Raw genomic sequence first — 14,553 nt, 5'->3', positions numbered from 1 at the left:
ATCGCGCACGTATCCTGAGGTTCAACAACAAGTAGGAGGCTTTATTGTCTGGGCAGAGAACTAGTTTAAATACTTAGCGTGTCATTTATTTGAGTGTATGTTTGTTTGAAGACAGCGTTTCCTATTTAACGTGTTACTGTCAGAGATATTGTGCGGAGATTTACATCTGTTAAAAGATAAATCTCACGTAGCTGGATTGCCCGCTTCGCCGTAAGTTTGTCCTTGACGATGTTTTTAGAGCTTTTCTGATCTCTCTCTCTCTTTTCTCCTAAACCTGGTTTTACACACGTCCCGACGTCCATTCACATATCACACAAATCTAGACAAAAAGAGACTGAATCAGAATCAGAATCAGAAGTATTTTATTGCCAAGTAGGTTTACACCTACAAGGAATTTGCTCTGGTAATTGGTGCTTACAATTAACATAGAAACATAAAAACGCAATAACATAAATACGCAATAAATACAACATACATAGGAAAAGCAATAAAAAATTGCAAACCCGTATATATTTACTCACTGTTTACTTCTTATTTACTCACTTTTTTCCAATATCTATACAAAGTAACATTTATTTTGACATAAAAATATCTGAATAAAAATATATAAAAGATAAAAGATGTAAAAAGTGAAGTAAAAAGTGATATGCAAAATGCAAAAAAGTAAACAGTGTCCGATTGCAATATGCAATGTAATGCAGTATAATATGATATGCTGTAATGTGTTCATTTAACACATCCTCAAGGTGTGGGGGCGGAATAAAAGTCCGAATGAGGTGGGGGTCCCGGGCCTTGTTGATGAGGCCAACTGCAGCCGGGAAGAAGCTGGTCTTGTGGCGGGAGGTTTTGGTCCTGATGGCCCGCAGCCTCCTGCCCGAGGGAAGAACCTCAAATAGTTTGTGACCCGGGTGGGAGGGATCAGCCACAATCTTACCTGCACGCCTCAGGGTCCTAGAGGCAAACAGGTCCTGAAGAGATGGCAGATTGCAGCTGATCACCTTCTCAGCAGAACGGATGATCCGCTGCAGCCTCCTTTTGTCGATTGCAGTGGCAGCAGCGAACCAGATGGTGATGGAGGAGGTGAGGATGGACTCGATGATGCAGGTGTAGAAGTGCACCATCATTGTCTTTGGCAGGTTGAATTTCTTCAGCTGCCGCAGGAAGTACATCCTCTGCTGACCTCTTTTGGTGATGGAGCTGATGTTCAGCTCCCATTTGAGGTCCTGGGAGATGATGGTGCCCAGGAAGCGGAAGGACTCCGCAGTGACGACTGGGGCGTCTCTCAGGGTGATGGGGGTGGGTGGGGCTGGGTTCCTTCTGAAGTCCACAACCATCTCCACTGTTTTCAGAGCGTTGAGCTCCAGGTTGTTCCGGTCACACCAGGTCACCAGATGGTCAATCTCCCACCTGTAGGCGGACTCATCCCCATCAGAGATGAGCCCAATGAGGGTGGAGTCATCCGCGAACTTAAGGAGTTTGACGGACTGGTGACTGGAGGTGCAGCTGTTGGTATACATGCATCTCGACGCCATTTGGCGCCAGAACCACGAGATAAGAATCTATTTGTCTGAAGACCCCTTTGGTTAAAGTCTGTGACCGGCCGCCATTTTGCCTTTCGCAACGTGGCTTCACTTAGTTAAACTCCATTTTTGAAATTACGTGAACATAACATCATCTTGAATTCGGCCAGACGACGTCACCACGTGACCTCGTCATTACGCCATAGCCACTCCCCCTTCTCTTTCTTACACACACACACACATAGACACAGACAGTCAGACACAAAGGTACCCTCAGTATTACATTTGTGTTCCTACATTGTGATAAGTGCTGCTGTTGTTGCTATCTTTGAAATATTGGAGTTTGTTAAATGAAGAATAGTGGAAATAACATTAACTTTATTTCCCTTTAATAAATCCTTTTGTAATTAAAGTATTTGTATTCTGTGTTTATTGGTGCATATGTATATGAATACAGCTGGATTACTATAGCCTGTGCTCGAACTTAAAACCCTTCATTGTTTATTATATAATCATTAATATTAAATATTGAGATTATTAATATAACTTATATCACTTGAGACTGATATTTAAAGATTGACTTGTTGTAAACATGGTGGTGCCCCGCGACGATAAGTAATAATTACAGATTGCATTATTCTTAATTGATAATTTTATTGTTTTCATTAATTATTTAACTATTCTTAATTGATAACCGTATAATTTCTTATTAATTATTTTACTATTCTTAATTAATATCTTTATAATTTTTAAATAAATACATTTTATTTTAATAATCATATTTCATGATTATTAATAATTAGCCAACGTCAAATCTACTACTACTATCAATAGTGATGTGTCTTCTGAGCATGTAAACCTCTTCCTGTGATAACGAAAAGTATTAACCTGAATGAGCATAACATGTCTCCTTGAAAAGAACATGCCCCGTTGTGCACAGCATACACTGTAATCTAACACACACTGAAACATTGACTAATAGTTTTTACAAACCACATTAAGCTCAATACACTCATATCAACGTATTGTTGTTTAGTCAAATGTTTCATTCATCATTTTTTATATTTCCTCGAAACATTGATTGAAGATGGCCCTAGAGCACTTTTAGATTATAGATACATTCCAATGTGTGGATTTACAGGGAAACAGAAGCAGCAGCGACTTAAATATAACACACACACACACACAAAAAACACATGCACACACACACACACCAATCACTAGTCTGGATTCAAATAGCTTTAGTTTCATCCTAGAGACTTATAGGAGAAATTTAAATCCTTCTGTGTATGTGAGTGAGTTAAAATTCTACTGATTGTGTCAGACGGACAAACAGATGGACAGAGTCGTTGTCTCTGATTCCAACACTTCAGACGTTTGAAAGGAAACCCTGACACGTTTTACCTCCTGAAGAAACCCACCCTCAACCCGTCTGAAGGAAACAACTACAGACCTGTCTCTCCTCTTCTCTTTCTTTCCAAAGCTCTCGAGTGAGCTATCTTTAATCAACTACTCATATCTTAACCACAATAACCTTCTTGACCCTCACCAGTCTGGTTTCAAGGCAGGTCACTCAACTGAGACTCCCCTCCTTGCTGTCTCTGAACAGCTTCACACTGCTAGAGCAGCCTCTCTCTCCTCTGTCCTTATCTTTCTAGACCTCCCTGTTGCATTTGACACAGTGAGCCACAAGATCCTTATTTCCTCCCTTCAGGATCTGGGCATCTCAGGCTCTGCTCTCTTTCTACCTCAACGACCACACTGACCGGGTATCTTGGAGAGGATCTGTGTCTGAACCTTGTCCTCTCACTTCTGGGTTCCATCCTGGGTCCCCTCCTCTTCTCTGTGTACACCAACTCTCTCGGCTCTGTCATTCAAACACCCAACTAATCCTCTCTTTTCCCCAATCTGAAACGCATGTAGCAGCACAAACCTCTGCCTGTCTGACTGACAACTCTGAAAGGATGCCTGCACACCACTTTAAAATCAACCTTGACAAGCCCAAACTACTTTTCCTTCCAGGGAAAGCTCTCCCACCAACGACCTGACTATTAACTTTGAAAATTCTGTGGTAGCCCTCACCCAGAATACTAGGAACCCAAATGTAGCAAACACAGTGATTCCATCATTCCACACAGTATGTGGGCCGGATGTGTGCAATGTGCGGGATATGAGCCAAAAACTATTTTCCTAAGTGGGTTGGATACCGATGTCTCTGCACAGACCTGATCACAGATTGTCTCTTGAATATGCAACAGCCAAAGGTTTCAGTCCAGCTGAGTGAAGACATAGCTTCTTAATATAAACTGTGTACCTATAGTGACTCTAGTAAAAACATTTAGTGTGAAAGTCATTGATTATGGTGATGAATTGATTTGGTTTTTCTAATTTATTTACTCCACTTAGTCGACTCTCATGCAGCTTCTGTGCCAAACCCAGCGGTGGTGATGAATGAGCAGGCGGCCTTGTTAGAGGCAGACAGTGGGTGGAACAGCTTCCTGTAACAGCAGCACCCCTCAGCACATGAAGAACGTTTAAACAGGCAAAGAAGAAAAGAGGCAGAGCAGATGATTCACTTCAATGAGAAGCAAAAAGACTCAAGCAGATCCTTTCATTTACATTCAGTCAAGGTCTGTTTTACACGTATATAGAAGTGTATGCACCTTGATGCCTCTAACTCCTGAGCTTATGAACACCGTCAGATCAAACACCAGCTGACGGAGAAAAACTTCACACTGAATCAAAGAGTGTGTAGCTTCTCTGAAGGCAACAATCTGTCCACTACAGGGAAGACGCTGGAAACCTGACCTTCATCCTTTGAGTCCTGTCTGACCAACTGCTGCTGAGTCCTTCAAAGCTACATTCATACCTCAAACACCTGTTGCATTTCATATATGAGCAATGTTTCCACAGAATTAACCAAATATATTGACATTTAAATGTTGTACTAAAATATTTACACATTGTATTAAATGATACATTGTAGAAAAAAGTTGAAAATAGTTAGTCTAGTGTATATATGACAAACCCATCTCATAACATTACATCTAGGATGCTTTACATAGTTCAGTCCACACATATTATTTCCTGAATAACCAAGAGGTTGAAGGCATTGCTCCGCCAAGGCTAATGCCCGTAGTACAACTGTGGTTGTTTGTCTGTGGTACAGGTGTTTTTCTTTTGAGATTTTCTCTAATGATGAAGGTTTGAGTGAGTGTGATGCATGCACACAGGTCTGTGCCAGACAATTGACTTAATGTTGAGTAACTTTGATAATACATGTATAGTATTTTAAGTAGAGAAATTGTTTATTGTGGCTACTTGGGAATTAGGAGAGATGTGTGAATCATGTTGTGTGTTGACCACCCCTAGACAGGAATAATTATAAATGATTAATAGACCTGTCCCACAATTTTGACGATGGTGAAACCCATACTACATTCGTCCACCAAGTTTCAGTGAAATAGGTTCGGGTCTTTTTGTGTTATCCTGCCGATATACAGACAAACAATAGACCTCCAAATGAAGTTGTAACTTCCTTGGCAGTAGTGAACATAGTAAGCTCTGTCATTCAGAAATAGGACATAACATATTAAGTCACTATCAACATCATCATCCTATCTGCAGCTTCAGGCATAATAGTTTTACAGATATTGAAATAAACACCATACACTCAAAAAAATGAAATCTCACTATTGTTGGGTTTAAAGAATCCTCTTTCATCGGATTTACTAAACAAGTGCGGTTTGCTAAGTTTAATTTAGTCAGTTGTGGTTTTTGAACGAAATAATGCTTAATGGCAGTTTTACTCAACAGCTTTTCATTGTGTCAACACTACATTCTTGAATAAAACGCGATAGACTCTCCGTTTATTGAAGATTGTCCCTCTATCGACGCCGTAATACGCCGTACTTCCACCAGGTGTTCCGCCATTTTCGCTCACTTTGGCACATGGACTGTGGTCGTGAAGCATGTAAGTATTTTACTTCTACAATTTCATTGTTTTTAGTTATAAATGGTGCCGCTAAAACATTTAAACATAGAAAGTCAGCATAACATCTTGTGTTTTAGAATCATCATTTCATTAGATTTTATGAGTAAATCTGCAAACCGAAGTCTTGAGGCCTGTGTGTTTTACAAAGCTGCGTGTTCATTTCATCGGGTCTCAGAGAGTTGTGCGATATGACCAGTGTTGTGCATTGAACACGATCATATTTTTTGTGAACCCTGAAGTTTATGAATCCGTTTACGAATGATTAACGTGAGTTATTTTTTTTTAAGTCGACATTGTGTAGGCCGTCACGTGTAATACCAATAGCAGGAAAAGCCGGCTTGCCATGCACGCGCGCACACACATGCGCACACACATGCGCACACACACCATGCGCACACACACCATGCGCACACACAAGCCCCGGGGACTGCACCCACTCGCTCAGCGCGAGAGACACATCGAGAGCAGTACGCGTTCAAGCAGCCGGTAAGTGACTTCGTTAAAGAACAGTAGAAACAACCGGTGCAAATACAGAGTCTGTCCGCAGCTGCACAAGGATCAGGCGGGCGGTTTGGACCGTGCTGGAGTTTCTGTTTCCTTCTCCTCTCTGACCTGCTCTCCCTTTAACCTACAAGCACCTGATCCGTACATGAAGTGACTTAGAGTTTGTGTGATTCACTTCAGAGTTTATGAGGCAGCATTTACACTTAATGTGCACGCTCATTACAACACGGGACGTGACGGCGCGTCACGGATACATGATCCGACACCATCGATTAATAAGTTAACACATGATCGTAAGTATGACGTCTAAATCATCCCAATATGAAACTGAACAAATGAACGCACACATTTTTATTTTTCATTTTGAACTGGCACATCAGTGGATATGATGTATGTCGTGTGACGATAGAAAAACGTCTATCGTTTATTTCGTTGGGTCGAAATTCACACTCAATCACGCAATATGTTTCGTCTACACGTACTCCCACACATCACTGATGCAGGATGGAATTTTAGAAATGTGCATGAAGGCAACAAACACAAATATGGAGTGAACGTGACAAGGCACAGGCGCACACAGAGAGGGCCCTAAAGAGACAGACTGCCGATCAAAACTTTATTCTCACCGTCAGTGCATGAGAGTTTTCAGCGCTGCCTTTTACTCATTACCTTTTATATTTCATACAATTATACTTAATATTAACATGTTTAATAGAAGATTTGATTTTTTTTTTTTTTTTATAAAATGAGAAATAAGCAAATATGAGTCAATACCTTGTATTGGTCAGGTATTTAGTCCTTTAATTCTAACTGTAATAAGAAGTAGGCCTTTTCTTTTGATCCTTTTATATAGACTATTCATTCACTACATTTACTACAAAAATGTGCTATAGCATGATATATATTATCTGGTTATGAAATGAGCTATATCAAGATATGAGATTTTGAGGAAATATTGCACTATTTGGTTTCAAGTTTATACATATGGTCAAACCTTTTGGTTTGTATGAGTGATTAATTTATCTTTCTCTTTCCCCCACAGAAATTCATGTGGCAGTGCAAACAGTGCAGGACAGCAGTGTCAACAAGGTTTCTACTATTGAAGCATTACAGGTTAGCTCATGGCCATTTTGGCCGCAGAAACCAGTACCCATGTGCATATTCTCATTGCCCATGTGTTTTCAAAACATGGAATGCTCTTCATAGTCACTTAAGCAGATATCATGGTAATCACACTTTGCAAAAATCTGTGAATGGGGTAACCTTTAACTGTCAGTTGTGTACATGCAGTCACATAGCTTCAGCGCAAGAATATTTTTGTCACATTAACAACCACCTGAAGAGTCACGAAACAGTGCAATGTATGTTTGAGGGATGTTCCTTTAAGTCAAATGTTTATGGTACTTTTAAGTCACATAAAAATAGGAAGCACAATCCATATACCTTAAAAAATTTTAAATTGGGCGTTGTAAAAACAAGTGAAACTCAAACTTCAGCCGATGGCGCAGTGGATGATAGACTCTCAGAAGATAGAAACACCAATGCAGATGGTGATGGTGAAAGTGACACAGAACCGCAGGATTTCCCAAAAACCATAGAACTGAAATTTGCCTCCCTTTTGCTAAAATTGGAAAACTATTTCCAAGTTCCAAGCACAGCAATTGATGAACTGCTGACAGAATTGCATTTTTTGATAAGCTCTGCATCTGTACCTGTAACAAAAAAAGTTATTCTAGATACCTTTAAGAATCACAACCTCTGTGTAGACCAGCTGGCCATTAAAGAACTGACTAATTCATTATCTTCTTTTAACCCTTTGTTAAAAGCTGTAGCAAAGGATGGCCCACTAGGTACTGCTTTCAAACGAAGACAATATTATAGGGAACATTTTGATGTGGTTGATCCGGTTGAATACATACTCGAATCCCAACCAAAACGGACTTTTCAGTATGTTCCCATATTGACATCATTGCAGCAGTTACTCAGACAGAAGGACATAATCAATAAAGTTGTTGATAGTCATGCAGAGCAGCATTCAGTAAAGCAGGGGCAGTATAGATCTTATCGAGATAGTCTTCACTTTCTAAACAGTGATTTTCAATCTGGTGAAGAACTTAGAATATCTTTGTGCCTCTATATTGATGATTTTGAAATCTGCAATCCGTTGGGGACATCACGCAAAAAGCATAAACTTTGCTCAGTTTATTGGGTTCTAGGAAACCTGCCACCAGGTTCTCATTCATCTCTCTCCTCGATTAGTCTTGGATTGTTATGTAAAAGTGATGATATAAAGACCTTTGGGTATCAGAAAATATTTCAGCCCCTTTTGAATTACCTTGTCACTTTAGAGCAGGAAGGGGTGTTCATTGACCATCTAGGAGCATTTATCAAAGGCACAGTCCAGTGTGTAGTGGCAGATAATCTTGGAGCTCACGGAATTGGCCGGTTTTGTTGAAAGTTTTTCTGGAGAGTATTTCTGTAGATTCTGTACTGCCACACGCTCAGAGGTTCAGTCAAAAGAGGTTAAAACTGGTCAATTTCAACTCAGAACTGAAGAGCTGCATCGTGTATATGTAGCAAGGGCACTTGAAGAAGGAAAACACTGTTTTGGTGTGAAAAATACATGTGTTTTAGCTGAGAGCCTTTCTTACTTTAAGGTTACTTCAGGCTTCCCCCCTGATGTTGCTCATGATCTCTTCGAAGGCATAGTGCCTGTTGAGCTAGCTGAATGTTTTGGAGTTCTAATAGCCAAGAAGTATTTCTCTTTTGATGCTCTAAATCAGATGATTCAGACTTTTCCATACAAATGGGGAGACAAGACTAATCGCCCTCATTTATTACCACGTACCTTTCAAAGTAAAAAAACTATCGGTGGCAATGCACACAAGAATTGGTGTCTATTGAGATTGTGTCCACTAATTGTTGGAAATCTGATACCAGAGGTGGAACCAGCCTGGCAACTTATACTAGACTTGAAGGATATTGTTGATTTGGTGGTTTGCCCCATCCATACCAATGAGTCCATTGCATATTTGGAGAGTAAAATATCAGAGCACCGATATAGGTTCCAAGAACTTTTCCCAGAAAGAAGACTGCTGCCAAAACATCACTTTCTGGAACATTATCCATCAATGATTCGCCATTTTGGTCCACTTGTTTTCTTGTGGACAATGAGATTTGAAGCAAAACATACGTTTTTTAAACAAGTTGTAAGGCACACAAACTGCTTCAAAAACATAACCCAATCTTTGGCAAATAAACATCAACTCATGATTGGCCATTATATGCATTCATCAAGATGTGAAAAACACCCTCTGGAAGTTGCACGAGTTTCAACAGTCCCTGTTGAAATCCTAAAAGAGGGTGTAGCAATTGGCTTCACTCAGAAGTACCCTGATGCTACCGTGGTTAATCTTGCCCAGAATGTCTGTGCTGATGGCATACACTACAGGAGTGGCATGGTAATAGCACATGGATCAGTTGGTGGCCTGCCAGAGTTTGCAGAAATTGTGCAGATGTGTGTGCTGAAAGACAAGTTAGAATTCATAGTGAAAAAAATACCCTCATGGTACAGGGAACACTACCGGGCCTTCCAATTGGATCCATCTCCAACCAATGTTTCTCTGATTGAGTTAAGTGAACTGGCAGATCGATACCCTCTATTTGACTACAGAATTGGAGCACTTCGCATGGTGACTTTGAAAAGATACATACATTCCTCAGGTAATGTATGGCAAAGCAACAGTTAAACATACTTTGACTAACATTTTCATTGGTTGTTAGCTGCTCTCTGTTGCCAGATGATGTCATCACCTGTTGCACTTTATAGGTGGTGACATCACCTGGTACCAGAGACCAGCCAATAACAGGTGGCCAGCTCAGTTCTAAAGATTTGATTTGAGGTTTAGTTGATAACCATTTTGTAGGGTTTTCACACATTTGTATTCACTCACATCTGTGTATGATGCTTGCCACATATAGGTATTGTGAGACTTGTATAATAGTTTTGCTATCCAGGCTCTGTCTAAATTTGTTTTGTACTTTATTTTTTTTATATATAGAGCAGTGTTTCCCCCACGTTCACACAGCAGCGGCGCGCCGCCGCTGCAATAAAAATCCTTCTCCTAATTTTTTTTTTTTTTTTTTACGTAGCTCCTTTTAGAAAATATACAGCGCGTAACGTCAATTGCGCAGCACGCGGCACATCGTCACGTAACCAACATCAAAGAAGAGGCTACCCTACACGGATGCAAAGTTACATTGATTCCAGCAGTAGCGAGTGAAGCGGAAGATCGAAGAAAGAAGGAAAGAGAGAGACAGACAGAGAGAGAGAGAGAGAGAAAGTAAGTTGCTAAAATGTGTCGCTACATGACCACCAGTGTTAAAAACCCTCTGAGCCCAATCATTTTATTGTATCTATAAACCGCAACCTCCGTGCCGTTTTTCCTCTAGTATTGTGTGTGTGCGTGTAGGCCTATGTGTGTGTGTGGGTGTTGTCGCTCTTTTTGGGATCACTCATAGCCTTTACAGGAGCTTATATCCAGTCAGGAATTTATAGCCTAGGTATTTTCGGGAACTTTGAAAAATGAATCCATACTGTTAGATCCGATGTTGTTCTTTATTGCCATATAAAATCCGTTTTCATCGTGTATTTTAGTTAGGGATTTATGCTAATCGCCTGTAAGCATGTGGTCATTAGCATAAATGCAGGGAAAAAACCTAAGGACTTCTTAAAAGATCATGAATAGTTTCTATTATGTATAACTTATATTTATTTTATAATTTTCTCATCACTTTTTGACGCCCAAGACTAAGAAGAAGTGTTTTAAGCAATAACAAGCTTAATCAATTTGCCTTTTTTGTGTCATATCAATAAATAATTGTGAGATATTATTTGCTTTTCTTTTTTTACTGTCTAATTGATAATTTCCTACATTCAAACGACATCACTGCAGCACACATATTCTGATAGTCCAGGTTGTGACCCAAATAAATGATAGCTTGACAGCTATGCATTATAAGGGTGATGAATGCAATCTTAATAAGAGAATAAATCCAGGCGAACCAAAACATCTCAAAAATGGCTTAGGGCTCAGAGGTTAAAAGGCTGGTACAAGCTCTTAAGGGATGCACTGTGCACAATGTATATATGTAACATAGTTAAATAATATATATTACATTTGCAGATGAGTCTTAAAAGCTGGGTGATTAGAAAAAGAAAGGCAGACGGGGACAATGGAGGAGCTGAGGTTAGTAAAGCAAATCAGGGAAGCAAACTTTCAAGCTAATGAGAATTGTATTTTGGATTTGAATGCATAATGCAAGGTGATATTATTTGAACATTACAAATACATGTACAGTATATAGGGTAATTTGAAGGAATCAAATAAGATGTTCTAGCATATACTTGTTGTTTAAGTGCTCAAGTTTATAAAATACAGGTAGACCAAGTAAGGGAGGAAAGAGAAGTGAGAGAGAAGCAAGGAGAACAAGAGAGAGAGGGTGCGGTAGATCCTGAACAAGGAGAGGGACAAGGAGAGGAGCAGGGAGAGGAGCAAGGAGAAGAACGAGAGGAGCAAGGGACATCCGCAGCACAATCTAAAACCCGCCACAGGCTGTCTGGGTGGGACCCTAACTGGGTTGATATCCCCAGGTTCAAGCCTTGGTTGTACTACATCCATGGTCATGGTGAGTATTTAACATTATAAATTACCTTAGTGAGCAACCATATTCATTTTGGAAAAAAATGAAATATTTAAAGTCTTGTTACTTGCAGGAATGTTTTGTCGCTTGTGTCGTCAACACAAGAAAGCACCCAAAAGAGGTGTGGCCAAGAGACCATTTATTGAAAATGGGTGTGAACTTTATCGTGTTGACTACCTGGACAAACATCGTTCAACCCAACATCACCAGGACAGTGAGAAATCTCACTCTGCATTGATGCAAGGTAACATTTTGCATATATGGTCTGTAAATAGACCAAAACAGGTAACCAGCATACTTGCATATAAGCTGTATTTTTATCTATATTTTTTATTTTTATGTTTTGTTTCCATAGGATCAAGCTCAGTTTTGGTTGCCCTCGAACCGATGATGGTGATGGAGCATGAGGCTGTGATTGGAGGTTTTAAGTGCCTCTATCACCTCACAAAGAGGGAGCAGGCACACCACACAAATGACCCTGCTCTCCTTGAACTCGCAGAGCTACTGGGGTGTGATTACTTAAAAAAGCTAAAGGTAAATGCCATACTTTTAGTATATATTTTTTCTTTTCATTCAACATTAACCATATCTGTTTCATTTTTATCTTCTTAAGATTGGGAAATATGCAAATTATACAAGCCATCGAATCATTGATGAGATGCTAGAAATAATCAACACTGTGGTGGAAGAGCCTATTCTGGAGGAGATCCGAGCATCTGTGGCCATCGGATTGGAGGTGGATGAAACCACAGATGTCGCCATAAATCGTCAACTTGATCTGCATGTTAGGCAAGTTTGTTCGATAAAAGTACAAATTATTTAATTAAATATATGTAAAAGGTGACACGTTTGAATTGATTTTGTCATCTGTCTTTATCAGATACACTGATAAGGAAGGGCAGCTGTTTAGCCAGTTCTTGGACCTGATTATATTTGCGTTGTGGCATTTTTTGTTTAAATATTACTATACAAAAATATAAAAATCTGTAAATGAAGACACAAAAGGCAAAGTTACAACACCAATAATCCCATCTACAGTAATACACAGGACTGTTTGAATAGGATTTAAGTGCATATTCTCCTCTCAAAGTGCACCAGATTCATGCATTCCAATGTAAAGGGTACAAAAAATTTTCATGCCCCCGGACCCCCCTAGAGGGCTCGGGGACCACACCACCGCTGCTGAAAAAAATCCTGCGGGAAACACTGTAGAGTAAGAGTTGGATTGGACCAGGATGACAGACCCATTAAAGCTGCGGATTATCCTGGGAGAAAACAATTCCGAAAAATTGTTCCTGCCTTTTGGAATACCAGAGTCAGTAGACGACCTTAAACTTGAGATCCAAAGACAATGTGCAGTTGCAGAGGACTTCAGATTGCAATACAAGGACGCTGATTTCGGCGAATTTTTTAATCTGATCTCAACAGCAGATCTCCAAAACTTAGGCACAGTTAAAGTGATAAAAAATGCGCAGGAAGGACCTAGTGTAGTGACTCTTTCAAGTGCAGGTAGTACTCTCTTTGTGGGATCCAGCTCCTTTTCTTCTACGGACACCGAGATACTCTCTTCTCCTGAGTCAACATCCTCAACCTCGACAATGAGATCTCAAGCCTGGCCAGCAAGCTTCCCTATACCACAGTTCTCTTATGAAGTAGAGCTGCAACTGGTGAAGGCCAATCAGGAATATACAAAAAATGGCACTTTCCTGAACCCAAGCCCAAAACTTAAGTCCTCCATTTTAGAGTCATTGGCTTCTGAGATAATTAAGTACAAAGCTTACCCTAATAGTGCAGAGTTCGATGATGTAGCAGAAGCTTTGATTAAAAAGCATGCATGCCTAAAGGAGCAAGGTTCTGTCACTGGATTTTATGGTTGGAAGATCAGTTTAAAGTACAAGATGGCGAATTATCGCACTAGCCTAAGAAATATAACCTCTGAATTGAGCATCAATTCCCTGAAACGCAGAGGAGGCGACACGCATAGAAGTCCAAACCAAGTTAAAAAACCCAGGAGAGCCGAAGTAAACTACTTACCAGACTATCCAGCCGGAGAAGACAAAGAGAGTATGGAGAAAGAGAGGTTGGAACTACTATCTGAGGTCAACAAGAGGGACAACCATCAGATAATCAAAATGAAGATGGACAAAACCTTTGCCCACAGGAGGCATGAGGTTGTAGTCGACATGCCCTCCGTTGAAGAATTCAAGAGCAGATGGCCAACTCTTTTTTCTGAACGTGAGGTAAGTCAAAATGAAGTGTCCAACTCTTAACACAACTCACAAATAATTATTATTGAAAGAATATTGTATCAGAATTTGGAAGGTAATTTTTTTTTATATTTCCATTATTGGAGCTCTACTGAAGTTACAAATTGTCTTAATGCGGCTTTTTATTATTTCTCTATTGTCAAATTGCTAAAAGTTGTTTTCTGTCTCCCCTCCCCAACTCTTCTTTCCAGATATGCGCAGAATTCACACGTATTACCACCATCGCACTGTTGTCCAAGTTTATGTCAGAACTTGACCACCACTCTTCCAAGCTCTCCAGAGTTTGCCGTAAGAAGGGAGGTGCAGCAGGACGCAAGATCGCAGAGATCATGGCTGTCATTGAAGAAGTTTGTGATTAGTTGTTTTGCAGAGTGTTTCAGTCTTGCTGATTTTACACTAGAGACCCGACTGAAAAGATATTAGTTTTTGATGAATGTCTGAGTCAGGATAAAATCACCCCATAATCTATGCAATCCTGTACCCACAGTTAATGGAAACTGTAAAACTCTCATTCTCATGACAATTGGGGGCAAAAATTGTAAATGTTTAATATTACTAGTGCATG

The 14,553-nt window shown here is 40.0% G+C and overlaps 1 protein-coding gene across 1 annotated transcript; it reads left to right on the top strand.

The window, feature by feature from the left end:
• The first annotated feature begins 6,757 nt into the window (after positions 1–6,757).
• Positions 6,758–14,347, top strand: LOC128439745 (uncharacterized). The gene is made up of 3 exons (XM_053422135.1): positions 6,758–7,131; positions 12,934–13,961; positions 14,180–14,347. The coding sequence occupies exons 2-3, from the start codon at positions 12,957–12,959 to the stop codon at positions 14,345–14,347; spliced, it is 1,173 nt and encodes a 390-aa protein (XP_053278110.1). The 5' UTR covers positions 6,758–7,131; positions 12,934–12,956.
• Positions 14,348–14,553: the final 206 nt, after the last annotated feature.

The sequence above is a fragment of the Pleuronectes platessa genome, chromosome 5 (genome assembly GCF_947347685.1).
Source record: "Pleuronectes platessa chromosome 5, fPlePla1.1, whole genome shotgun sequence".
Classification (NCBI taxonomy): Eukaryota; Metazoa; Chordata; class Actinopteri; order Pleuronectiformes; family Pleuronectidae; genus Pleuronectes; species Pleuronectes platessa.
The sequence above is the reverse complement of the archived record's forward strand: the minus strand, read 5'-3'. Positions and strand labels throughout refer to the sequence as shown.